Source organism: Madurella fahalii, assembly GCF_045866475.1.
Source record: "Madurella fahalii IFM 68171 DNA, scaffold_1, whole genome shotgun sequence".
NCBI lineage: Eukaryota > Fungi > Ascomycota > Sordariomycetes > Sordariales > Madurella > Madurella fahalii.
In genome coordinates, this window is record NW_027263971.1 from 2864970 (window position 1) to 2892004 (window position 27035).

At 54.8% G+C, this 27035-nt stretch overlaps 6 protein-coding genes across 6 annotated transcripts; 5 read left to right on the forward strand and 1 right to left on the reverse strand.

Annotated features, from left to right (window-relative positions):
* Window positions 1–3642: 3642 nt before the first annotated feature.
* TPS3 (Trehalose-6-P synthase/phosphatase complex subunit) lies at window positions 3643–6656 on the forward strand (the record flags this gene model as incomplete). The annotated part of the gene is made up of 4 exons (XM_071056313.1): window positions 3643–3665; window positions 3806–5798; window positions 5873–6542; window positions 6616–6656. The coding sequence occupies 4 exons, from the start codon at window positions 3643–3645 to the stop codon at window positions 6654–6656; spliced, it is 2727 nt and encodes a 908-aa protein (XP_070912414.1).
* A 1239-nt stretch (window positions 6657–7895) lies between these two features.
* On the forward strand, window positions 7896–9222 carry MFIFM68171_00892 (Branched-chain-amino-acid aminotransferase TOXF; the record flags this gene model as incomplete). Its single annotated transcript, XM_071056314.1, has 3 exons — window positions 7896–7965; window positions 8032–8795; window positions 8875–9222. The coding sequence occupies 3 exons, from the start codon at window positions 7896–7898 to the stop codon at window positions 9220–9222; spliced, it is 1182 nt and encodes a 393-aa protein (XP_070912415.1).
* A 1157-nt stretch (window positions 9223–10379) lies between these two features.
* Window positions 10380–15975, forward strand: MSH4 (MutS protein msh4; the record flags this gene model as incomplete). The annotated part of the gene is made up of 7 exons (XM_071056315.1): window positions 10380–12821; window positions 12871–13239; window positions 13290–13634; window positions 13692–13791; window positions 13834–14584; window positions 14639–14787; window positions 14840–15975. 7 exons carry the CDS (start codon window positions 10380–10382, stop codon window positions 15973–15975), a joined length of 5292 nt encoding a protein of 1763 aa, XP_070912416.1.
* A 3066-nt stretch (window positions 15976–19041) lies between these two features.
* MFIFM68171_00894 (uncharacterized protein) lies at window positions 19042–19346 on the forward strand (the record flags this gene model as incomplete). The annotated part of the gene is made up of 2 exons (XM_071056316.1): window positions 19042–19047; window positions 19134–19346. 2 exons carry the CDS (start codon window positions 19042–19044, stop codon window positions 19344–19346), a joined length of 219 nt encoding a protein of 72 aa, XP_070912417.1.
* An 884-nt stretch (window positions 19347–20230) lies between these two features.
* MFIFM68171_00895 (Calcium permeable stress-gated cation channel 1) lies at window positions 20231–23015 on the reverse strand (the record flags this gene model as incomplete). Its single annotated transcript, XM_071056317.1, has 3 exons — window positions 20231–20441; window positions 20542–22832; window positions 22884–23015. The coding sequence occupies 3 exons, from the start codon at window positions 23013–23015 to the stop codon at window positions 20231–20233; spliced, it is 2634 nt and encodes an 877-aa protein (XP_070912418.1).
* A 1146-nt stretch (window positions 23016–24161) lies between these two features.
* On the forward strand, window positions 24162–26795 carry MFIFM68171_00896 (Interferon-induced GTP-binding protein Mx1; the record flags this gene model as incomplete). The annotated part of the gene is made up of 2 exons (XM_071056318.1): window positions 24162–26171; window positions 26223–26795. 2 exons carry the CDS (start codon window positions 24162–24164, stop codon window positions 26793–26795), a joined length of 2583 nt encoding a protein of 860 aa, XP_070912419.1.
* Window positions 26796–27035: the final 240 nt, after the last annotated feature.

Sequence of the window (27035 nt, forward strand, 5' to 3'; positions counted from 1 at the left end):
GAGAGGCCGGGCGGCAATGGCGGCCGCAGGGTTTGATGGAAACTTGGCGGGAAGCTTCTCCGATTATCAGCGGCATTTTCGTCAGCCTAGCTTGGATTCCAGGTCCGGCGCACGTTGGGACGGTAGCATTCTGTCAATGCTCGGCAGTTCTGGGTCCAGGCCACGAACCGGTTTCCGTCTCTGGGTGCACCGTCAGAATTTCGAGGTTGCTGGCCATCGTCCGTTGCGGGAGCAATGTTTGCCATGAACCCGTCCTCCTTGCAGCCCGCAGGACCCGGATAGCAGCATGCATCCATATTTACCGGAGAAACAGGACTTTGGCATTTTACAACATGCCCATGGGTTGCAGCTCAGCTCATGCGTCACCATCGAGACTCGGCCTGGGACCAATTGCTCAATCCCCCAGCACGAGACGCTGTGCTGCTCACCTGCAGAGCCAAGAGCGAGGCACATGCAAAATGTCCATCTGGATTGTTCCCCACCTAAGACACCATGGATTTGCCATGTCCAAACCTATGATGTACACTAAGTGGACGTTCTGGCAGAATACCACTGCGGGCCGTCCCATACCGGGGGCCGCTCGGGGAATGGGCGTTGCTTTGTCGCTGCAGCCCGCTTCGTCCACTCTAGAACTTGCCAGAAACGCGACAGGGCCAGGTCGATCCAGCGCGAGTGGAGCATACATTGTAGATTCTACCCAAAGGGAGGGGTGCATTGTGTGGGGATTGCATCGGGTCGTCTATCGTCAACGGTAACAGTGATAACCGCTGCGGCGCGTTGTTCGGCGGTTCTCACAAAGCTGTCAGTCTTCCACAGCCCCGGTCAACTAGATTGTTGACAACTCTCTCGGCCACTCGGTGTCTGTGATCCTGGCACGGATCCCGCTTCACGACCACGCTGGGCATTCATTATGAGCTATTTTTTTTTCTCCTTGCTTTCGAGGCACGATGGGACGGCCGAGACACTGGTGCTCAGGTGTCGCGCAAGGCGCCAATTCTGGGCCGGATTGCCGCAGCTCCTGGATTTGGAAGTCATCGTGAAAAAGAAGGTGGTGGATAGGCAGACGACTTTAGCCTATCAACGCACCATATCGCTTCGGAAGATCTCGGGTCACCACTCCCATGTTCATTTGGTTTGGCGTACATCAAACGACCCAATGCGGCTGGGTCTTTGCGGCCGACTGGCGCTGGATAAGAAAATTTTCCTTGTGTGCCAAGTATCAGTATCAGTGCCAGTTTGTCAGAAGTGTGCCATTGCGGCCAAAAGGGTGCCGCTTGCGCCTCCTGACGGCGCTTGGCTGCCGAGTTCTAACTCTTTTAATCAGCCCCTGGCACGTTCTGCAGACTGTTGTTGTGAGTGGACGGGGATTCGGTGGAACGTAAATGTTGTCCAGCCAGACGTTTCAATTCGTGAGCCTCGTTATTTCGATGCCGCGTCCCAGTGGGGACGAAGAAGTGTGGAGAATACTCGGTTTTTGCGATGGGATCTGCGCTGCTTGGGCAACCGTAGCTGCAATGTCAATCTTTTAAGACAACAGCGGGAAGCCATATTGCGTTGGGATACAGGCGGGTGAGTATGGTCAGCAGTTATGCATCCCATGGGCTAACAACCCCAAAAAAGATTGTCGTGATGGTTGCCCCTCAACCCCTCCCCCTCCTTTCCTTTCCGACCAACCACCTCTGAACATGAACCGCATCGTCGCGACTTGGGCAGGTGGGATTCACCTCGGCCGGATTGTCGGAGTCGAAGCCGCTACAACGGAACGTACATCCACAACAAAGTGGCCTTTTGTTTCAAGTGGGTTAGGACTCGGTAGAGCCGATTGCAACTTAGGCGTTGGGAGGACGTTCATCTCCGTCCACAACCAGGAAACACAAGGGCCCTCCTGGCTTCTGGAAACCGTTGGAAGTCAGAACTGCGTAATCACCGTGCCGTTTCCAGGCCGTTGTGCACGGGACAGCGGGCTTGGCAGGTTGTCCTCGATTGGTCTTGGTGCAGCACTCGTTGTATTGTGGGCTGGTCAAACCTCGAGTTAGGTGTAAACCCGTGATTCCCGGAGGAATGGCACCCCCGTTGGAGGCCGCTCAAGCAGGGCAGAATTCGGTACTCGAAACGTCCAAGGAATGCTTCTGCGTTTGCCGAGAATGCACGCCTAAGGCGAGGGACATTTTCGGCTCCGTTGGGGATTCCCATCTGATAGGTGGCCCGCAAGCCAATGTAAAGAGGGCGAAACCTCAAATGTCATTGTGATACCTAGATTTAGGACCTGAGAGTCTAGCCTCCGTCGATCCCCTCCATATGAGTGTCTTGGAGCAAGAGAAATCTGTTGCACGCTCCCGAGCCAAGCTTGCTTGTCAACATGCAGCCCATAACCTGGCGCCCCCTACGGTAACTTGGGGAATTAATTACGTGATGGACACCGAAAAGGAAGTCAGGCGTCCAAGTGCGCGAGTTCAAGGTGGGTGTCGTCAATTGACGCTCAGAAGTGATAGATGATGAGAAGAAAGTTGTGGATGGATGTAAGAGTCGCTTTGAGCTGTTTTTTTGTTCTAGCGGTTTTTTTTTTTTGACATTGACGAACCAAGGCCATAATGTGAGGGCAGTCGAGAAACGGACTGGCGTTGAGGCGAGTCAAACGGAGAAGCTGAATGGACCGTCTGACCCGTGTCGGAAACCCCTGTCTGTTGCATCCCCTCTCTGGATCAATCCAGTTCTGGGCTGGAATGACGAGCAGCAGGTGCGGGACGACTGCTGCCCAGCCCAAGCAAACCCCACTCACATGGTGTCCTTGGAGAACTTCTACTCTGCCCGGAGCGAGCTGCTGGTCCAGATAAAAAAGCGATTCAAGGACCTCCTGCTTTCCCGCATCTTCCGTGGCCTCTCTGCTACTGGTGTCAAGCTCAATTCTCCTAACGGATCCCGTCCTCGATTCCTCACTACCTTACTCCGCCCGGGCCGAGCCATCTCTCCAGACTTACTAGGATTGAGACACCCTCATCAGCCTCTTTTGCAAGACGGGTCGATCATCAAGTCGATCTCAGCATCCGTTGTCCAGAACAGTCAGGCAAGTGTGACCCGTTTTGACACCGTACCACCCAATTTTATATACAGACAATGCATTGAGCGAAGCCACCCGTTTCGTCGACTTTTGTAGTCGAAAGTCAATGCTCCGCATCTTCCCGGGACTCTTACGTCAGAGGTGACGGCGCCTCTTGCTCGGGTGGACACTGCGCTAACACGCGCGCCATCGTCATCGCCCTTGTTCAATTTCAGAATCCCAGCTAGACTCGGCCCGGGGAGCTGCAACCGAGAGCTAACGTTCTGAAACAGGCGCTTCCCGAGCAGTCCATTCTCAGGTCCTTTGTGTTCTCCGGGTCTATATCTTTTTGACGAGGACCTCGCAGACCCCGTGCCAGCCTCGAACCTGCAACGAAATCCCACATCGTGCATAACTGGCCAATTGTGCTAGCACAATACCCCGTCCCCGGCACGACGCGCCAGTACGAGTCTAGTTCTCCAATTCTGTGACACCCGTCCCATGGGCTCGACAAACCAAAAGACTCAGTAGCATCCGTCTTCGCTGCATCTCTCGACACCAACGAATTAGCGGTTCAATTCAGCCGGACGCTCGGTTTGCCCACCATGACTGTCTTCATCGCCTCCCTGTAAGTCAATACCTGTCTGCCAAAAAGGCCACCCCTTAGCCCGACGCTACTCGCTGGTTGCGCAGAGCTAGTATCGATGCCCGAACCTCATCCACGTAGTTTGGGAGCTGCGGGAACTAATTCGCCGTACTCTGCCACAGGTTTCTCCCCAAAACCATCCACTTTACCCTTCCAGGTACCCCACCGCGGGGTTCTCTTTCCGAGAAGAAACAGCCCCCAGTCAGCAAGCCGGCGCCGCTCGAAAGACAGCCCAGTTTGTTCCAGCCTAAAAATATCACTCCCCCTCAAACTCCCACGGAAGAAAAGAAGCGTGATGATCCGTTTGAGAACGAGGACGGCGCCCGTGCATACCTTCCGCCCCTCGTGACAGGGGACACGGATGGCCTCCGAGCGCCGGCCGACCGAAGCTCCCCCACCTGGGGAGGTCGTCCAGACCAACCAATGTCGCGAGCGAACTCGCCGCCCCCTCCCTCACTGTTGGAAAAAAGCCGGAGCCTCCTGCACCAAAAGGCAAAGGAGATGGGCCGCCAGGGGATCACGCAACCACGGCCTCTCATCAGGAGTGATAGCCATGACCGGGTCTTCGCCTACGCGAACTGGAAAGTTGTCAATGCTGACCAGGGCAATGGAGGGTTGCGCAACGCTGCCGAGGCTGCTGCGAGGGAGGGCAAACTGGGAGAATACACATGGGTCGGAACCTTGGGTATGCCGACCGACGCGCTCCAAGGCACCCAGCAGCTTCAGGACATTGAGGACAAGCTAGCTACGGAGCATGACATGCTGACGGTTTGCTGCTCTGATAAGGACTTTGACGGCCATTACTCGCACTTCTGCAAGCAGATCCTTTGGCCTGTATTCCACTATCAGATCCCCGATAACCCCAAGAGCAAGGCCTACGAGGACCACTCATGGAAGTACTACGTCAACGTCAACCAGGCCTTTGCCGATAAGATTGTCAAGAACTGGAAGAGGGGCGATGTAATCTGGATTCACGATTATCACTTGCTTCTCGTCCCTGGAATGATACGCAAGAAGTTGCCGGATGCAAAGATTGGCTTCTTCCTCCACGTTGCCTTCCCCTCGTCCGAGGTGTTCAGATGTCTCGCCGTCCGGAAGCAACTGCTTGAGGGGATGCTCGGGGCCAATTTGATCGGCTTCCAGATCCACGAGTACACTCGGCATTTCCTCCAGACATGCAGCCGGCTCCTGAGTGCCGAGGCAACTCCAGACGGGCTGCAACTGGAAGATCGTTTCGTCGACGTAGTCAATCTGCCGATCGGTATCGATCCGGTGAGCCTAAGCGAACACCGCGAAGAGGACGAGGTGAAGAAGTGGTTAAACATCATGCGCGAGCGATACGCCGGCAAGAAGCTCATCGTTGCGCGGGACAAGCTTGACCACGTCCGCGGTGTAAGGCAGAAGCTCCTCTCTTACGAGCTCTTCTTAAACAAGAACCCCGAGTGGCGAGACAACATTGTCTTAATCCAGGTTGCGCTATCGACTAGTGAGAAGAGCGAGCTGGACGCCACCGTTTCAGACATTGTCACTCGTGTCAACTCGTCCTGGGCGAACCTGGCGTACCAACCCGTCGTCTACCTGAAGCAAGATATTGACTACGCTCAATATCTGGCTCTCCTGAGCATCGCAGACGCCTTGATGATCACCAGCCAGCGCGAGGGCATGAACCTGACGTCGCACGAATATCTCTATTGCCAGGATGGCAAGATTAGTGAGAAGAAGCACGGGTCCCTGATTTTATCCGAGTTCACTGGCACATCGTCTCTCTTCGGCGGAAACGAATTGTCGGTCAACCCATGGGACTACAGGGCCTGTGCTGACGCCATCAAGAGAGCACTGGAGATGAGCGACGAGGAAAAGGAGATGAGATGGACGAAGTTATTCGAGGCTGTCAACTTACACACTGGCTCACACTGGTTCAGCGAGTTTATGTCGCGCCTAGATCGTGTCTATGAGGAGCAGCATCGCCGCGATCAGACCTCAGTCCCACGTCTTTCGATGAATACCCTCATCCAACAGTACAGAAACACAGAGAGGAGACTCTTCATTCTCGACTTTGAAGGCACATTGGTTAGCTGGGGCCCCGTCAACCAGATCATACCCGTGAGCCCACAGGTAAGGATGATATATATCCCTATTTTCCGCCTCTTGGCTTCTGCCCAGGATTGCGCTAACATCGGAGGGTTCAGCGCACCATGGACATTCTGAACGATCTGCTCATTGACGAGCGGAACACCATCTACGTCATGTCCGGTCGCCGGCCCGAAGAGCTGGATCGTCTGTTCCGTCGTGTGCCTAACCTAGGCCTCATTGCCGAGAATGGCTGTTTCCTTAAGGACTGCGGAAGCGAGACCTGGACGGAAATGGCGGACGCGGAGCAGATTCGATCGTGGAAGGAATCGGTCAAGAACATCCTGACGTATTATCTGGAGCGCACTCCTGGTGCCGAAATTGAGGAGCGGCGCTGCTCCCTAATCTTCCACTACAAGTCAGCTGAAGACTACGAAGCTGCGATGCGGCAAGCGACAGATTGCGCGAGCCATATCAACGACGCGTGCGAAGAGCAGCGTGTTCATGCTATTCCCCTGGACGGTTGTGTACTCGTTGAGCCGATCGATTGGACAAAGAGCACTGCTGCGGACAGGATCTTTACCGACCTGCAAGCACACATGGCACCGGATGAGAAGCATAAGTCTCCCGTCGACTTCCTCATGGTGGTGGGCGACGGCCGCGAGGACGAGAAGGTTTTTAAGTGGGCAAACACGCTAGGCGATGAGAAGGTGGTCAAGGAAGTTGTCACCGTTAGCTTGGGAGCGAGGAACACGGAAGCCACAGCGACCCTGACACAGGGTGTGAGCGGTTAGTGGCCCATCGAACCCCTCGTCAGGCGAGGGGAGCAGGAGAGCAATGATTGCTAACAAGACCTAAACAGGTGTGCTTTTGGCATTGCAGAAACTGTCATCAATCGCGTAAGCAGCTGTTAGTTGGCTTCTGCCTCGAGCAACATGCCGACTTGATTATGACGCAGGTCTGGGGTCCCAACACGGCATCGTCGGAAGAGCTCGGCGCGGTACCTCCCTCGCGCTGCTGAGCTATGAGGAGCGTCCCGTCTTTGGGTAAACTTGGTGGGCTTTCATCTTGCCGCAATTGTTATTCTCTTTTCCTTGCGCGCAGTAGGCCTCTTTTGCAACAGCATTGCGCATGCATACACGCCGCATCTGATATTTTCTCCTTCGCATTCTGCATTTACATAGCATAAATTTTCTTATCACTGCAACCGTGGCATTGCAATGCTGTTGCTTGTCATTTGTGGTTTTGTTTTTTCACTTCATGTTCGTCTGCTGAGATGACCGGCAACACAAACAGATGGGACGAACGGCATCATATGCCGCGCAACAGCGCCTTGGGGACGGCACTTGGTCAGCGTGGACAACGAAGGGTTAAAAGGGGATTGGAAGATTGATATGTATGGGATACTAGGACAGCAGATATTTTTGAAAGGCTCGGAAAAGCAAGGGCACTGCAGTCATGGGCCAAGGTATATAACATGGAGAAACAATTTAGACAGGGGGGATGGCAAGGCGCCTAAACTCGGCATCTAGATATAAAGTTATGGCCCATATTCCATCATGGCTATGGCGTTTGGAGCATCTGTCGCACTATGATTTGGATATAGCATTGATAGTTTCGCTTCCGAAATTATGAATACTGAATCGGACACCTCTTCCGTACAGTCAGCTCCGAGCCAAGGATGACATCATCTCCGGAATCGGGCTGCGGGGCGACGCCCCGCTCCCCAAGATAGGGACACACTCGGATGCCCCACCATATCAAGCCCAATAAACAGACGTTCTTTTGTGCTGTCTGGGGAAGCTCGGGCCGCTAAGTGGAGGCAGTCAAAACCCCTCCAGCTCCTTCAACAGCTGCCATGATCCGATCGGAGCTGAGGGGTCTTGAAGCAGGAACGGGGAAATCTCCGGCGCAGCTCAGCCCGACTCGGACCCCGAGAAGGGCAGCTTAGCTCAGCACAACTCAACACCGCAATTTCCGGTCGACACCGCATGCCCGAATGCCCGGTCAGGTTGCAGCAGAGATTGGATTTTGTTGACCACTAGAGACGTTCCGTCTGATTAGAAACTGATACACACTCATTACCATCCGTCGACATCAACCAAACATCAAGGTTGCCATTCGATCAACGCAGACAGCATTATGGCTCCCTTCCCTCCTCCACCTGTCAACACCATTGACTGGTCCAACGTCGGATTCCGTGTCCGCGAAGGTAAGCTCCCCCTCCCCGTTCTAGACACTTCGGCAGACTGACCACCGGCCCAACCACGTTTCAAAGTCAACGGCCACATTGAATCCCACTACTCGGTCCAAACCGGCCAATGGAGCTCCCTCAAGTTCGTCACGGACCCCTACATCCGCATCCACGGCATGGCGCCCGCCCTCAACTACGGCCAGCAAGCCTACGAGGGCCTCAAGGCGTTCCGCATGCCGGGAGACTCGGCCATCGCCGTGTTCCGGCCGGACCGCAACGCGGCGCGCATGCGCCACAGCGCCGAGTTCATCAGCATCCCGGCCGTGCCCGAGGACCTGTTCGTGGCGGCGGTGAAGGCGGCGGTGGCGCTCAACGCCGAGTACGTCCCGCCGCACGAGACGGGCGCGGCCATGTACGTGCGGCCGCAGATCTACGGGTCCTCGGCCCAGCTCGGCCTCAACCCGCCCGAGGAGTACACCTTTGCCGTCTACGTCCTGCCGACGGGCGTCTATCACGGCACCCACCCGGTCAAGGCGCTCATCATGGACGAGTTTGACCGCGCCGCGCCCAACGGCACCGGCAGCGCAAAGGTCGGCGGCAACTACGCCCCCGTCCTCCGCTGGAGCGAGAAGGCCAGGCGCGAGGGCTACGGCATCACCCTGCACCTGGATAGTAAGCGCCACGAGGAGGTGGATGAGTTCAGTACGAGCGGGTTCATCGGGGCGGTGGTGGACGGGGAGCAGGTGACGCTGGTTGTGCCGGATAGTAAGGCGGTGATTGATAGCGTGACAAGCGATAGTGTGCAGCGGATTGGGGAGGGGTTTGGGTGGAAGGTTGAGAAGAGGGCGGTAAGTCTTTCTTTTCATCTCTCTTTTCTTCTCTCTCTCTTTATCCTCTGTGTATGGCCGTTTCTAACGCCAAGACAAGATCAAGTATTCCGAGCTGCCTAACTTCACAGAGGTCATGGCTGCGGGCACCGCGGCCGCTCTCGTGCCCATCCGATCCATTACCCGCCGCTCCAGCTCCTTGTTGTCCCAGCACCCCCGTGTATCGGCAAAGGACGGCGAGGAGACCGTCAATTACATCCCAGAGGGCAATGAGGAGCCTGGCGCGCTTTGTGTCAAGCTGCTCAATCAGCTCAAGGGGATCCAACTCGGCAAGATCAGGGACGAGTACGGCTGGCGCTTCGAAGTCAGCGAGGAGGACGGCAAGCGAGTTGTTGGCGAGGTCGCCACGGGCAACGGTGGTGCCCAGACGGTGGATCAGCTCGACTAGAACTCGGGTCGATTGGCTTGGATTATGAACATGTCATAAGGCCAGCTGTCAACGGGCCCCGAATTGTTTCCTTATTCAACATGGTGGCGGGTTCAAACGGCAACGGAAAAGTTCGGCGTTGTGGCCCAAAAGTCACGTTTACTCTGCGTCACAAAGCTAAATATGAAAATATGCCCGTCCTCTATCCAGCTCTCAAGTGCTTTTCCTCGGGTGACCGATTGTTCTATGCCTCCTTGTACGTCTACAAAGGTCTCATTGGCTAAACCGAGCTTTGGGAACATTCTCTATCGTTTAGGATGAGATGCGGTGAACTACTATATCAATGAGGGTCTGTTCCTATCGTAGGATCCCGAGATTGGGTGAGTCCTATGTTGCACACGAATCAGATGCGTTGAACCAGTAACGCGCACAGGCTTGCTCTCCAGAGAGTTAGAAAGTCTACATGAATTACTGGGCATGTCTCGCTGGTCTTCTTTGCGAGGAACACCGTGCCCAATCACAGTACATCCGAAGTGTGGGAGTTCGGCGAACTAGCCGCAAGCAAGAACGGTGTTGAGGAAGCCAGAGCCAAAGCAGGCTTCTCGACTATTGATTTGACCGCATGGTTGTGGAGAAGGCATGGTAAGTTGTGATTGTAATTCATGGTACGCGCAAAAGAACCGAATGCACAAATAGCAGAAGAATACATTCTCCTATAGAGTCCTTCAGAAACACTAGGGGCGACTGGAGTCCAAGACGTAAATCGATGATGTTGGGGTCCTGCATACTCAAAGACTTCGGTCCTCATTGTCGGGTCTTCCTCCAGCTCGGGCTGTTTCAGCTTTCCGGATTGATCGAGATCCGAGGCAAGAATTATGACGGGACCTGATGGGAGAAGACGAGGGGACCTGAGCCCGGGTCAAGTTTCTTGGTGTGAGGTGCTAATGGTAGGTACTTGCGTACCTCCCCCTAGTGGCTGCGGCCAAAATTTTGACCAACACAATAGGAAAGAGCGAACCTATGTGCTCTCCACATCTCCCACTCGAGATCAGCAGAAGGAGGGAGTGTCAGCCAACACTCGAGACTCTTGTAAGAATATCCATGTCAACCAAATTGAATGATCTCAGACGAGTTATCCTCGATGCGTGCAAGCTGTCGAACTGGTTAAAGCCGCGAGCATGGATAGCTGGGCCGGGGCGGACTTTGGTCCCTTAGAACCCGGCACTGACAAACATGATCAGTTTCCTACGCCCGAAACACCCCGCCATAGCATCAAGAGCCAAAGGTTCTCAAGGCCCGGTCCAGGCTGGCTGCGCAAGAGGGCGATCTCCGGAGCTATCAGAAATGCCACCAACGATACTGTTGCCCACCCTTCTTCCAACTACAGGCGCCGCCGAGCTGTGACGACGCCTCTAACTCAGACGCCGGGCGGTCAAGTTTACCCTGTGCCAGCATCAAGCAGCGAAGGCGATAGCGAATCCATCCCGATGTCTCCAACAGACGCAGATAGTTCATCCGAAGAACGACCTCAGATCACCGCAAGACTCCCTGGTGCGTATCGTTGGGGAGATTACTACGACATGGACGGTCTTCGCAGCGCCCTCGAGACCGATGGCTATTGGGAGACACGCGACACCAGTGAAAGACAATCAATACTCACGCGAAACCTCCCAGCCTACCGCAAACACAACCTAAACTCAGACTTCGCACCGGCTCCAGAGAGATGGCTGCGCCAGGGCATTCGGTTCGAGTTTGACTATGCTTACGGGCTTCGGGAGGAAGCAGCTCAGCATCCAAAATATTCCGAGCTCCAGCCCAGCTCTCCCCCAATCCGTTCAGCTAACGGAGAACGGCTATCCGTTTTCTCTTCTAGTTTGCAACAAGATCCGGATGAAAGGGACGTTGCCGTTCTGGGCCAGGGCGGCCCGGACGAGAGCGACTACAAACACACAACACTCCAGCGCAAGCACACTCCGATCAAGATGTTGACGCAGCAGAGCCCTCCCCCTCCTATTCATGATGGCTTGCAAAGGTTCAACCCCACAATACAGAGATTCAGCCGTGGTAGTAGCCGCCCGTCTGTAACTGATAGCAACTCAGACGACTGGCTGCTTCCTCACCCCTTCAAGCATAACGTCAGCCTGCCATGTACCAGAGGGACTCCTTACGAAGGGTCTGGTATTGACGTCTCACTGGACATACCTGTCGGGTCCGCAGTAGCGGAGACTCCTCGTACTCCGACTAGAGGGAGCCGCCACAATTCGGCGGTACGATCCCCTTATTTCCAGAAAGGAGAAGGGTTGTCTGAAATACCAAGGAGCCTCGGCACATCCCAGACACCTGGTCCCAGTGGAAGCACCGGTATCGGGAGCTCCTTCGATTCACCTCTGAGCAGCAGTCCCCATCAAAATCTTCTCGGAAATGTCTCTCCGGGGTTTGCACGTCTCCAGTTAGACCCGTGTAACTCAGAAACGAACGATTCCAAAGAAGAGTGGACGGGGTTACAACATGGGCTCTGGGGCCACCAACATGATCACTCGTTCCAGACGGGCAGCCCAAACGAATTGATGGACCCTGAATCCCACCAGTCTGTGCAGCAACGTTCCAATTCCGAATCTCCATTATACAGCCTCGCACCTTCTTCCCAAAATTCATCACCGTGGGCCCAAGACTCTTTTCACCCCGATCATGTCCGTTCTTACACTCCGCAAGTTTGCCGAGAGGAATTAAACCCCCAGATGACGCAGACTATCACGCCACAGCCTTCTCCGCATGGATCGAAGCCAAACCCATTTGGCATACGGGAAGGGATAAACGGGAGACACAAGAGACGCGATGGTTTTGGGCGTGGTAGCTTTCGGTCCATCCTCAGCCATAGTCAGCCAGATTCTTCCATTCTCAGCCCCTTGAAACGCAAAACTGGTGGCCCTATCGGTGTACATAGTGATACCATCACTCTCGGCCACTCGGCCCTACACGATCACCCAGCGACACAACCCTTAGTTGGCGCCCCTTCCGGGAGGCCCCGCGGAGACCTTCACGCACGCGTCTGGGATGAATGTCACAGCGAGACAGAGACCGCCAACTTGGCCATTTCTGACGTGGGGCTGGGTTCCGATTCCGAGAATGATACCGAGGACGACAGAGATGTCGATAATTCGGGGTTTCCCGCAGCGACGCTGCGGACCATAGGCGGAATGAACTCCCGCACTCCCTCCGCGTCGACCGAGGAGGATTGTGTGGTGTGTGCAATATCCGAAAGCCGTTCCTCCGATGTAATTGGACTTGCAATCATCAACATCGGCTTGGGACAAGTGAACATCACTAGAATCCTCAACGACGATCGGTATCAACGGCTTATGGAAACTATCTGGAGAATGCCAGCCTGGCCGCAAATCTTTCTTGTGCTAAAGAAAGTTGTTGCCGAGCAGTCCAAGTCCTTACTCGCCTGCTATCTCAAACAACATTTCCCAGACGCAGAGGTGGTGCCCTTAGACAGAGCGCACTGGAACGAGTCTGAGGGTTTGAGAATGATAGACCGTTTTGCATGGCGAAAAGACATCAAGGCCATCCGATCCAATCTCGAGCATAATTTCTACGCGTCATGCGCTTTCTCAGCGGTCTGTCTCCCCCAAGTTTCCGCTCAATCCATACCACTGACGGCACTAGGTAATGGCTTATGTAGAGGATGAAACGGATGTGGTTTTCAGGGAAAACTCCTTAAATATCAAATACATTCAACCGGTCAACACGATGGGGCTGGACCGGTCAACCGTTACTGCTCTAGAGCTTCTCCAAAACATCCGCCACTCAAAACGCGCTTCGTCGACGCTCTTCGGATTACTGAACAACACGTTGACACCACAGGGCCGTCGATTAGTCCGGTCCACACTTCTCCAACCGAGCATGGATAGGAGCGTAATTACCATGCGACATGAGGCTGTCGAGGAGCTGTCGAGCAACGAGGATCTGTTTACAGAGGTTCGCCGAAGTCTCAAAAATCTCCTCCACATTGACATTGAGCGGACCATTCCATGGGTAAGAACCACACGCACAGTTTTATTCCTTGATTAACATGCTATTACCAGGTCGCTCGCCCAGTCGGAAAGCCACGGCTACCTCTGCAAGATGGAGTCGCAATGGTCCAAGGCCAGCACCAGATCGTCATGCCTAGCCACGAAGAGCTCCAAGCAGCAGAAAAGGACTTGAACCATATTCTCATGATCAAGGCATTTCTCGGAGGGGTCCAAATCCTTCGGGAGGTGCTCGAAGTAGCAGATTGCGCAAGCCAATCATGTAAATGGGTGCTAGAGCAATGCGGTCCAGAGAACACAGCAAATATCAGTGCTCTTATTGCTGAAACTATCGAACAGGATGCAATCTACAGTAAAGCCCCGATTGATATCAGAAACAACAGGATGTGGGCGGTCAAGGTGAGTGGTCGCGTGCCTACTATAATTACCTTTTAACTCCATCTCACTACTCGCTAGGCCGAGCCCAACAGCGTCTTGGAGCGGGCCCGCCAGCTGTATCGAGAACGTACCAACGAGATGCACGACTACATGGAGGGTCTCAGTAAGACATTCCAAGGTAGGTATGGTATTCCGTGGTCCGTGGCTACTGTGCTCACAGCAGCAGAACATATGGGGAGCGTGCCAGAGCTCCGGCTTGCAAATGACAATCACTATTACCTAAGATTCCAATGGTCTGACGTTGAGCGAGATGTCATGAGGCATCTGGGCTCCAGGGGGGACACGAAATTTATAGGCGTCCAACACTGGCGACAACGTTCCATCGGCGGCGTGGAGATTGTCAATGGAAGCCGGCGAAAGCAGCACTACTACTGCCAGACAGTAGAACTCATCCAAATGAGTAGTCAGATCCAGCGGCAGGCGGATATTGTAACAGCGCACAGCGACCAGGCTGTTGTTGAGTTGAAGACATCCCTGTTGGACCATGCAGGATCTTTGCGAGCCCTCAGCGAAGCTACCGCTCTTCTGGACATGCTCGCCTCCTTCGCTCACCTGGCCACTACTCAGAACTACGTCCGGCCAATCATTTCCGAAAATCTTGTCCTCAAAGCAGCCAGAAACCCAATCGTAGAGGTTAGGAAACCAAACTTTGTATCAAACGACGTCTACTCAGGAGACCGGGATGCTCGGTTCCAAGTCATCACGGGCGGCAACATGAGCGGCAAGAGTACGTTCGTCAGATCCATAGCCCTGATTCAGGTGATGGCGCAAATAGGCAGCTTTGTCCCTGCCCAATATGCTGCAATTCCAATTTGCGACAGGCTCTTCACCCGGTTGTCCACCGAAGACAAGCCGGAGAACAACTTGGGCACCTTTGCAGTCGAGATGACGGAGATGAACATGATTCTACGGTACGAGCACCTCAGTGCCCCTGTTTTACTCCATCATCGCTAACTTCAACCCAGGCAAGCTACCAAGGACAGCATGATCATAATCGACGAACTTGGACGGGGAACTTCCACTAAGGAAGGGGTGGCCATTGCATTTGCAATGTCGGAGCAGCTGATTGAGAAGGGATGTCGGGTGTTCTTCGCCACGCACTTTACAGAGCTTGGTGAGGCTCTTCCCCCGATCACAGCGCGGTGAACTAACACTATCTGGTTCAGCAAAGGTCCTTAACTGCACCAAGCAGAGCAGTGTCCTGAATGTGCACATCACTGGTGAAAGTACTAGGAACGGCGAGATATGCCAGATCTCACTACCACACACAGTTGCTAGCGGCCCGGTCAGGAATGAGGACTACGGTTTGGATCTGGCGCGACGCTTTCTTCCGGAACGAGTCGTCAACAATGCCGAACGGATTTGCAAGTTTCTCCGCGACATACAAGCAAGCAAACCTACCGGGCCGACCACTCGATCATTGACGCAAAACAAGCTTCTACTTGCACTGCCGGATCTCTTGAAACAGGCGCACAGCTCTACAATGGATGAGTCTGCGCTGGCATCTTACCTGAAGAAGCTGCAAACCGAGTTCACGATTAGAATGAACACGGTGGCCGATGATGATACGGAGTCTCGAGATTACAACCAAAGCGCTAACCTGGAAACTGAGCATCCAGCCTTGGAGAAACCAGACGAGGACGAGCTCCAAAGATGGAAGAAAAAGTGTGACGCGGCAGAAAGAAGGGTCATGCACGCCAACATGGTCCAGTCTCAGGAGCGGAAGCGCCCTGCGGCGAGGGAGAAAGACAAAGGTGGGCTAAGAAAGCGCAATAAGACGGACGCTGCCACCGAGAGTTTATCGACCCCAACACCAATAAACCGCGGGTCCATTATTAAGGAACTTAGAATAGCAGCATGCAGCTCAAGGAACATGGGGGACACTTCAAGCAACTTCACAGCGGACCTTCCCGAGTTAGTGACCGAAGGTGTCCCGGAACTAGAGGGTGAGGTTTCCCCGGCAGGTAGAACTTGGCCCGGAAACCTTCCCGGATGGCAACAAAAACAACAACGGGCCGTTTCTATCTCGACCGACGATTCGAACCACGAAGACACAATTGTGGACACTGTTGTTGGCCATGGGCAGCACGAGAACGTTGCCGAGACCGGTGAGATCCAGCGAGAGACAATCCAGCCACTTCAACGTTTCGAGCCGCTCAAGGATTGGTACAGCCGCAAAAGCCGGGAAGCCGACGCCTGCCCCGATGAACCGGGAAATCATACCACACCGACAACAAGCGCTCGGAGCCGCTCGGGGACGCAGGAGTTCTTACGTAGTATCGAGGATGACGAGGATGAGTGACCACAACAGAGGTGACTGGGAGGGGTCGGTATTGTTGGCTTAGGTGCTTCGCAAGTTGACATGTGCAACACTGGCACTAGAGCCGGATACTATTAGCTGACATAATGTTGCCTCTCGAAATGGTACGCCGTGGAGAAGCCAGGCTTTGAGGAGCTATTTTCGCGCTCATTATAGCGTTGAATGGAGAAAGCGAGAGACATTCAGGCATGCCTATCTCCTGTGAACCCGGATGCCCACGCCTCGGAACGGCCAAGGGACATGTGACTTCTTTTGCCCACGTTTGCTTACTTCCATAACCACTTTGGCCAAGGCCGGCGTTGGTCGAAGTCTCTTCCGCTCTGGTCAAGTGGGTCTAGAACTAGACTCAGAACTGGAATGATAACGGTCTGTATGTGTCGGCGCTTCTTGCTGTTGTTCTTCACTCTTCAGCCAGGCTGGCACCGAGTTGTGGGAGGAAGAGAAAAGGGCCGGAGCGATTGAATAGAAAATGCCGCTGCCTCTTTCCAGGAGAAGCAGCATGTCGTAACAATGAGAGATTTGGAGCCTTGCTTTTGGGATACTCAGCCAAGCATGGTTTCGGGCTTGGTCTTCTAGCCCGATTGCTCTCCGCTACGCATGTTTGAGGGAGTCGATGTTGAGACTGGAGAGCGGCTTGGCCTGATCCTTCTGACCCCAGCCAGCCGTCTACCCATGTAAAATGAGACATATCAGACAGTTTCCGACGTTTCTCTTGGCCAGTCCGGGATATCTAGTCCGGGGCTGGCTTTTGGTGGGCGGCAAGCCCTATGTGATTGGGTGTCGGGACCAAGGTGACGGGAATTGTGGAGGTCACTACCCGCGGCCGCGATGCTGACAGAACCTACTGCGTACATACACTAGTGTAGGGTCGCAGCAATGATCATCAACAACACCGACAGGGTATTGTGAGCTCTCTTCGTCAAACGCTAAACGAAACTGGACAGGATCTGCAAAAGGATACCCGAAAAACATCAACTAGTGCAATCCCACGAGAAACAGAGTCTCCTACGTGCAATAAAAAACCCAAGTTATTGGTAGGCATTGCCATGATAACACCTCTGGGAAGCTGTTATTTGACTCACTTTTGTCCGATTGCCGTAGAACGTTGGCGCCAACAGGTAGGATTATCGGAAGTCAAGCTAGATATCATATAGCCAATCACTTATTCACACCCAAGCACACGATAAGGAGGTCCCGAGCCAGCCCCAGCGAAACGGCTGTCTTCCCCGCAACCGACTTCCCAGCTTTTTAGTTAGCCCCATACTCAGGAGGATCAAAGGCTCCTTGCATACAACCCAATGCGACGTAGACGTCCACGAGCGGGCCCTTGCCTACTGAGTCTAGACTCTGCTCGACGACCAATCGGAGGCACATCATGACAGGATCGCCGCATGACCGTGGAAGACGTATATCTCCAACCAAAAGTTGTTTCCGGTTAGAAACCCATGGCACCTCTTCCGAGGCACTCTTCTAGTGTAAGCTGACTGGCAAAACGTCAGGATCATCGTGGTGCCCAGGCCAACGGGCCCAATACCGTCAGCGAACTCTGAGATCAATTACTCAGCCTTATCCACGGCGAGACACCACCGCTGATTCTTTAAGGACGTAATACTATCCGTCTTAAGTCATGCATCAAGAGATGCGTGGACGTGAAGGTCATGCAAACGACGTCAGCGGCGGAGTCGGGCGGATTCAAGTTCCAAGGCGAACATTGCCAATCCGGTCAAGTGGGAAGCAGCAGTGAGTAGGGCTTACCATTAGAGAGGGGATAACCAATGCCTTCTTTCCCGGCAGTGCACGTCTCCCGGAAAAGCCGGAGAGAGGTTTCTGATAACCCTGGTAGGCATTCTTTCTACCTAATGCTGAGTCTACATTTTAGCCTTGTGTTTTACGCGGGCGCCCATTGCCGCTCTGTTTAAGGCGCTTCTACCCCCTCTGGCTCTTGCTTGAAACCGTTGGTGCTTCTTTGGCTGAAACGGTCAGCAGTAGGTAGCAGCGTACCAGCTACAACAACATTCGGGTTCAGGGCTAGTATGCTAGCTACTCGCCAATCCTCCGCCATGCCCGAATCTTCCGCTTTGAAAAGGATCGCCAGCCCGGTCCTTTGGAATGCCGACCTCGAAAGAGAAGGCCGACCCGGGGAATTTAGAAGCTTTTGTGCAGCCGGGGCCAGCGTTGCATGGCGCTGGCTGCGCCGTACGTCAGGCTCACCGCTTGTGTTGCGGTGGCTGCGGTTCGGATCCTTCCCAAGGACGCGGGGGGAAGGCACAGATCACGGGCACTAGGGAGGTGGACTCTAAACCGAACCATACAATAGCTGCAACGCGCGGCTAGTGGAAAGAGAAACGTGAGCTGGTTGCCACCGCCAGCGCGAACCTAGTAGTATCGCTAACTAGTAGCGGTGTTCATAAGTATTTCGTACAATACAACCCTTGTTTGTTTGTTCGTTCGAAACCTTGTACAGTACATACCACAGGCCCCCCGGTCTGAAATGCGGATAATCGCAGCGCAACAGCCAGGATAGATACCTCAGCAAATACTTCAACACATGAGAACTAAGCATTGAGTAAATACTAGCTGGAAGTGAAACCTTGAACACTTGTTCTCTCAGTTGCGATAAAAATCGGCCGTTTTGAGCTTGAGATGCCAATTCTGCCGCCTACCCCAGTCCCCAAATCACGCGCTAACGAGCTAAGGTAGGGGCCATTGTGATGGATTCCTGCTTCTATGTACGGGTCTGGCGGAGGTTCGCACGGATGCTGTCATGCCTTGACATGCAGCAACCCTAGTGCGAACCCGGCCGCATAGCTAATGGATCTAGATGCCTGAGCAAGAGGATGGGGTTGACGGGTTCCTCGTGAGTGTGACTAGCAAAACAAGTCGAGAGCCTGAGGCCGAGATGGAGTATAAAGAGAAGGGAACGCCTCCCATCAGCTCGCAAGATTTATCTCTCTTCATCCGATCACCAGTTCTAGACTCACATCGCAAGAAACCACTCCATCCCAACCCTCAAGACACTTCCGCCTCCTACCAACCCCACCAGACAAGATGAAGGTAAGCCTTGCCCTCGATGTTGCCATGGCCGTCCACGATGACAACATTCGTCCTTCTGCGCTCCAAGTCACTAACCGTTCCATCAGAACTACATCGCCGTCGCCGTCCTCGCGCTTGCCGCCCAGACCGTCGTTGCCCTCCCCAACAACGTCGGCGCCCGGGCCACGCCCCAGTGCGGCGCCCTGACCGACTTCTGCATCAGGACCCGCGGCTGCTTCTGCGACACCTTCACCCCGCCGCAGATCAGCTGCCCCAACGCCCCTGACTTCACCTGCAACCTCAACTGCCAGTGCGTCTAAAGGAAGGGAGGTTTTGGGGACTGTGAGGGGCGAAAGGAGAGGTGGAGGCTAGCGTAGGGAACACTACACAGAGAGAAAGACGCAATGAAATCTCAGTCTTTTCCACAAGTCAACACTTTGTTTGTGAGCATGTGTCTTCCGACAGTAGTCCGAGTCCGAAATTCCCGGATCAGAACCCAATAATCAAAGCAGATACGCCAGCGTAAGGAGAGTGAGTAGAAATGAGATTCATGGTTGGCGAGTCCATCCCAATTAGCATTCTTGATGGAAATCAATTGATATAGAGTAGTGATAAGGACACTAACACTTATTGCGTGTCTTTTAAATCAAGTAAGGGGGCTGCAGAGAAATAAACTCCTCTCATTAGCCGGACCACTGAAAGCGCATCGAAATTGCGGGCCAATCTGGGCTCGCAGAAACTGCATTTTATACTAGTATACGAATAGGCACCAATTCAGGATCAAGAGACCATGCGGATGGGGCGAATTCGGACTCAGTTCCAGGACCAGGACAGGCTAGGGGTTGACGACTACCTGCAAGTCGTTGTCCATTGTTCAGCCTTTTACACCGACGGTACACTGTTAGCAGTTAGGAAAACAAGATGAGTGAATGATACATCCATTGCGTCTGCTATGACAAGTCCAACCATGTCCTCTGTAGAGCACCCAAAGAAAATTCGAACATACTTGGTGGTATTATTCCCAACGCCCTTGACGTGCCTGAAACCCGGCCCATCAAGCAGCCTGCTGCCACATACTTTACCTATTGCCAAAAGAGAATCCGAAATGCCATTGCTAGTGTAAATACCATATTAACCTGCCACCTGCGCCATGCAATTAACTCGAAGCAACAAGCCAGGCGATGCCACACCAGCAACCAACCCCTCACTCCCGCCATATATGGGTATCCCCCAAACTTAATACGCTCGACGAGTTGCTGCTGGCACGGGAATTTCCCTCGTTCCGCGGGGGCGTTGCGTATCCTGGCCCGCCACTGTTCCCGCTTTGATGAGACCCTGGGGTTGAGGCGCCATCGTTTGCCTCGAAGCTGACCTGGGCCGGCGGGGGATCTTGATAGATCCACGGTTGTTCAAGACTTTGTCGCCAGTTAGCAACTTTCCGCTATTTGAAGTGTGAGGAAAGGAGCTGGGAAGAAAAAAAAAAAGGGCAATGGAAAAAGAGAGGAGAGGACTTACGGAACAACCAAGTTCGGATTAACAAAGCGCAACCCCTTCTCGCGGTCCTCATCCACGGTACTCCCCCTCCTCAACCGCTCTCTCTGCGCCCTCCCCATATCCCCCTCGGCATCCCCCTCCACAAACACCCCACTACCACCCTCTCCCCCTCCTTCATCCTCCGCCTCGGCCCTCTTGATACTGCGCAGGGAGATGAATCTCGTCAACGGATCCACCCGCCCCTTGAAGCGCCAACCATACCACAGGGTCCAGATGAACAGCGGCACGACCAGCAGCGCGACGGTAAACGCCTTCTTCAGCGCCAGGTACCCGGACATGGTGAGCTGGAACACGGAGAGACCCAGCACGATCCTGTAGCAGATCATCCTCCACGCCGCGCCCGTCGCGTGCTGCGGCTGGTCCATAGCGTACAGCAGCTGGTACTTGTACGTGTAGTAGCCGAGTGTGAAGTACGCCAGCCCCAGTCCGAGGACCAGCCAGCCGCCCGGCAGGGCGCTGTACACGAGGCAGAGGATGAAGACGAGCAGGGCGGTAGGAAGGTAGAATCCGTAGTAGAACTTGGGAGGCTGCACGAGCTCGGCAAAGTCGCGGGGCGTCTTGGCGCCCATGCGGTTGATCGGGTACAGGGCGATGCTGCCGAACTCGACGAGGCGGAAGGGGAAGAGGCCGAGGCCCTGGAGCATGATGAAGTTGGTGTAGAAGACGGACAGGCGATCGATCTCGCGCGCTAGGGTGTAGGCGATGTAGGTCGTGTCTTCGAGGCTGGTGCGGAGGACGTCGAAGATGGACGAGACGGCGCCGAAGACGGTGAAGATGAGGAAAATGTTGAAAAAGGTAAAGAAGAAGTTCTTGCTGATGTTGGAGAGGAAGATGTCGCCTTGGGAGAGGAACCCCTGGCGGTAGGAGAGGTAGTCATAGAGATAAGGGACGGCGAGGTTGAGGAGGGAGATGACGAGCGTGGGGAGACCGGTCTGCACTAGCGTTCGCGCGATCTCGTGGTGCTTGAGCCAGTCGCCAAAAGAAGGCAACACGGTGTTGATGGTGCATATGCTCAGGAGGGAGGCGAAAGAGGCGACGGGGACCAACCAGATGACGGAGAGGGCGGCAACGAAGATGGTTATGGCCCAGAACCGGATCCGGCGGTTGAGCCAGGGGGCATATGTATTCCGCCACACAATGTCGGATGGTGCAGGGGCGGGTCTTGTGAGCAGGCGATCAGGGCGGGGGTCGATGAGGGCTTGGATTGCCATCTGACAAGCCGCAATGGAGTCCATGGTCACGAAGGCGAGATCGGCAGGCTCGTAGTTCTTTTTCCTGGCGGCTAGGATTTTGTCATCCAGCTGCCGGAGCTTTTCGGTATAGTAGTCGATGGCGTCCGTTTTGCGGCTTTGCAAACGGAGAAAGCCATACCAGAAGCGCGTCTGAGGGCGTGGTCTCTCTACGCTTCCGGCTTGGTCGCCTCTCAGGAGGCGGTCGCTCTCGGCAGCTTCCTCATCCGCCGCATCTGGTGTTCCGTTGTCCCCATTTGGTTGGCCCTCGGTAGCCTCCAACGGCTTGTGCGCCGCAAGGTAAACACTCCATGTCTCTTCGAGCTTTGAGAGTATCTTCTGTCTCTGTTCCATCAAATCATCGAGCTCCTTCCAGTTGCGACAGAGGCTGACGCTCTCAACCTTGCCAATCTCGAGCTTTTCCACTAATTGCTTGATGGCTTCTTCGGTCCTCAGGTCCTTGGGGATGCGCTGGAGTCGAAACGTCCGGTCGGTAATGGTAGACTGGGTCCCCAGATAGTCCTGACGCACCCGAATCACCTTCAAGGTATCTCTGTTCATGAAATAGAGTGTCAAGCCGGTAAACAAGTAGGTGAAGACGAGATACGACCAGAGATAACCCATGCTGCGGTTGAAGCTGTTGTCGGGTTCTCTGTCCGGGGGGTTGGTGTCGTTGAGGAATCTCAGATGCTCATAGGTATGATACGTCGCTTGGTTATTGAAGGGGAACGACTGGGTCGCGTTGACGTCGGGTGCGTGTTCGTCGGCGAAGCGGCGGTTGATTGGTGCGAGAACGACGGCAGCGAACACGAACATGATGGCGAACAGTTTCATTGACATCTTGAAGAAGGCCAGGAAGACATAGGCGTCGAGACCGGCCGAGGACAGAACCTGCTCATCGGTGATCTTGTAGAGCGCGGGCATCCATCCGAAGAAGGAGTCGGGGAGGGAAGGCAGGCCGAGGGCCGGGTCCGAGTGTCGCTTTCGGGCGGCGTAGAGCGATTTCCATCGTGGCCGGAGTGTCTGCGCGACGTTAGCGGAGTTGAGATTGTGGAAGCGCAAGGCAAAACCTACGCAGAAAGCTAGAAAGGCCGACAGGCCAAGGGCTAAGGAGATGACCAGTTGCACCTGCGTGTCCCTCGCCCCTGGTCTGACCTCTTCATCCCCGCACTCGTCGTTGTTGGGATCCTCGTTGAAGAGGTTCATTGTTGTCGCCTGCGACACTCGCTTCAACAGGCAGCACGCAATGTGCGTCGGGGCGGCGACGGGATACGCGGCGTGGACATCGGCGGACCTTGAGCGCCGTTGTGATGTCCTGAGGTCACGCGGTTGCGGTTGCGAAGCTCCAAAACCAGCAGCGGCAAGTTGCGGAGCTTTACTGCGCGGTGACGTTGGCCATTCGCCCCGGCAGGCAGCAGACCCCACCAAACGGATGCCAGGTTCCCAGAGGGGGTTCGGGACATCCGGGCGAATACCAGTTTCCTCTGTTTTCAGCGGTATCTTGCTTGTTCCCTTGTTCTCTTTATGCTCTATCCCTCTTATCATGCACAAAAGACTAGCGAGTTGCGTTGTTACGCATAGAACCTTCAGAAAAGCTTAAGCGTAAGCTGCAGCCCATATCTCGTACATACATACTTAGCTGCAGTTGATGCATTCAGATGACGTTGCAGCCAGCATGGTACGGTAATGTACTGTATTTACGTCGACGCGGCAGATGATGGGCGCTGGTTGCACTGCCACCCTGTGGCGCTGCACCGCCATTTTACTCCCCGCATTAAACGACCCGATCGCTAAGAGGCAGCCTACCTGAAGCCGCAGTTCTGCTCCCCTTTTTCTTTCTCTGGCCACACCTTGATTGCAAAATTGCGTCCCGATCGGAGGGAGCTACACTAGTGTAAAGAAGCCTCGGGGTATGCGGATCACCCTGCTTCCTAGGACGGACGCCAAGCCAATCACAGCCAATTTCCATTTGGCATTGCCACTGCTTCGTCGTCGGGCGATCGATGATTGATCCAGTGACGCGTCGCCCGACGGCGTCACTGGGCGTAACTCGAGTTGGACCTCGACCAACCGGTTGAGGCAGCCTAGCTGCCACAGCAGGCATGGGCCCGCTCCCGGGCTAGGTTGTAACGTACTGTATATACCATGAACTGTCTGCTTTCCTTGGTTGGGCCACGCGGCTCTGGTTTGTGGCAACCCAAGGGCAACCAATATGACTCTTTAAAGACCGCCCAAACCTGAAGCCTTGTGCTTCGTGAGCGCTTTCCTTTCAACCTTTTTTCTCCCTCGTTGTGTCCCAAAGCCGACACAGTCTTGCATCTGTCTTCCAGTTTTACGCACAGTCGGTGCAACATGGTCACTCGACTGGAGCTGGCGCTGGACGCCCAGGAGCTGGCCAGCGAACAACGTGCTCTCCTTGATCTCATTGATAAACTTCAGTTCGCCCAGCTCGACAATGTCAAGCTTCCGCAGATCGTCGTGGTCGGTGACCAGAGTGCTGGAAAGAGCTCGGTTCTTGAAGCCATTACAGGGACCCCCTTTCCCCGAGATGCCGGCGCCTGCACGAGGTTCGCAACCGAGATCAGGCTTCGGAGGGCGCCCCAGTCGAGCATCACAGTCTCGGTGATCCCGGACAAGAACCGGCCCTTTGCTGAGCAGGAACGATTGAGGCAGTTTGGCGGCATGGTCAACACCAACATGCCCTTTGAACACCTGATGAGAACTGCCGTCGACCTCATCGCCCCCAAGAACATCCCTGGCCGCTTTGCTGCTCGCGACATCTTAGTGGTCGACAAGCGCGGCCCAGATATGCCGCTCCTGACCCTGGTTGACCTGCCCGGTCTCGTCCGCAATGCGAACAACGACCAATCCCTTGAAGACATCAAGACGATAGAGACCCTCTCTGACCGTTACATGAAGAGCTCTCGCACTATCATCCTAGCCGTGGTCGGTGGAAACACAGACTACGTACAAGCCCCGATTCTCACCAAAGCACGTCAGTTCGACCCGAATGGGTCACGTACCATCGGAGTCTTGACAAAGCCAGATCTCACCGAGTCCATCGGCCTCGAGGATAAGTTCCTTGACCTGGTACAGAACAAGGACAAGAGGAATGACTTCAGTCTCGGCTGGTACGTGCTTCTGAACCCGGGCCCTCGGGAACCGGGTCAGCCCTGGCCAAGCGTCGAGGATCGCCGCCGAGCCGAGGCCGCCTTCTTCAGCCATGGTAAATGGGCTTCGCTTCCGCGGTCCATATGCGGCGCCGGCGCCTTGATGCAGAAGCTCAGCGTACAACTGCAGCAGCACATCGGAAAGCACGTCCATATTCTGCGCAAACAAATCCAGAAGGCCCTCGAAGCCTGCGACGCTGAACTAACATCGCTCGGCACCGCCAAGGACACCCCGGAAGAGATGCGCATCGAGCTTGTCGAACTCTTCTCGGCGTCCAAGGAACTCGTCATCCCGGCCGTCTACGGGTTCTATAAGAACCCTCCCAAGAAGACCTTTTTCCGTGTGACAGCGGACCCAAGGGGCACACCAGCCCAAAATCTACGCGCCCGCGCTACCGAGGAGAATGACCGGTTTTCCCAGAGAATACGGGCCCATGGCCGCAAGCTCAACTTCTCGGCACCGGCTCCACAAGTGCTAGGTGAAGAGGCTCTTCCTAATGCCGGCAAACGGGATTTCATCCGCCAAGAGGTAGAGATGCTTCTGCGCCAGGTCCGTGGCTCGGAATTCCCCATGGACCCCAAGCCCAGAGCCGTCTACATGCTGTTCCAGAGCTATTCCGAGAACTGGCCGAAGCTTGCCCAGGAGCATAAGGACAACCTAGGGGTAGTGTGCAATGAGTTCCTCGGCGAGCTGATCGATTATGCCTGGCCCAAACGCATGCGCGAGCCTCTTCGTCGTCATTTCTTGGACCCCCACATGAAAGCCCTGATGGCCAAGGCTCAACAGGAGCTGGACCTCTTGATGCAGGACATGAACCTCGAAGTTCAGCCTTACGACCCCGAGTATGAGGAGCGCCTGAGGAGTTGGCACGCGAAGGTTTCCCAGGAAGGGGCGACCTACTCCGAAGCCGAGGAGGTTTTGGAGAAGATGCTCATTTATTACGACCTAGCCGCCAAGACATTCATTCGGAACGTCATCACGCAAGTTGTGGAACGCCATCTTCTTCAGGGCATGTACAGCATCTTCAACTCGGTTGAGGTCCTAGGCCTTAGCAATGAGGTCATCGAAGCAATCGCCGCCGAGAACAAGGAGACAAGGGACAGGCGCCAAACGCTCAAGGTCCAGAAGAAAGCCATTGAAGAGGCCAAGGAAATTTGCGCCAGCCTTGCCATGCGCAAGGAGTTGAGAGCGGTAAGTTACCCACGCACTCCATGCGTAGAGCCCAACTCACTCCCTTCACAGTACGCCGAAGGCGGCACGTCTGACGCGGAGGATACCACCGACGACGAAGACTCCAATGCAAACAACGGAACGTCCCACACCAGACATACCCCCAGCCCATCATCTCACAGACAGTCACGGCGCTCAAGAAACCAGCCGGCCGGAGAACCCCAACCACCCCCAACCACAGCAGCATTACCAGCCGAGCCAAGAAAGTCGACACCATACGCCTACACTCCCGCGTCACGTGGGGATATGCCGCCACCCGGTAGCAACGCAGACCGTACCGCCGCCGCTGCCGACGACGTTACCGGAGGCTACACTACAGCGCCGAGAGCTCCGCAGCAGGCTCCGCCGCCGCCGCCACCTCCACGGCCGGGTAAGGTGCGAACGGACGAGGACGGCTATGCTCCATCGGCGTATTCACCAACGTCGGCGGCTCCACGGACGAGCCAGGGGTCGGCGCCGGAGCAGTATTATATGAATGGAGGGCATGCGGGGAACGGGAACGGCCGCCCGTACGGGGCTGCTGCTGAGGCGGCGGAGTTTGAGATGGCGAGGCGACAGTCGAGGAGGGCGGTAGGGAGGGGTTAAAGAGATACGAGCGAATGGGGCGGAGATGCTAGGTTGAGGTGGCGGAGGCAAGGGGCAGTTGATGGGAGGTTGCTGTCAGTATAGCTTCGCTTGTTTAGCCCCTAGAGGGATATTTTGACCGTTGTCGAGCTTTAAGTGTCTGTATTACTATCTTTTTTAACTTTGGATATCACGATTGATGATGTGGCTAGGCGAACGATCGAGTTTACGTGTATCTCTGAGTTGGGACCCCTTTTCTTA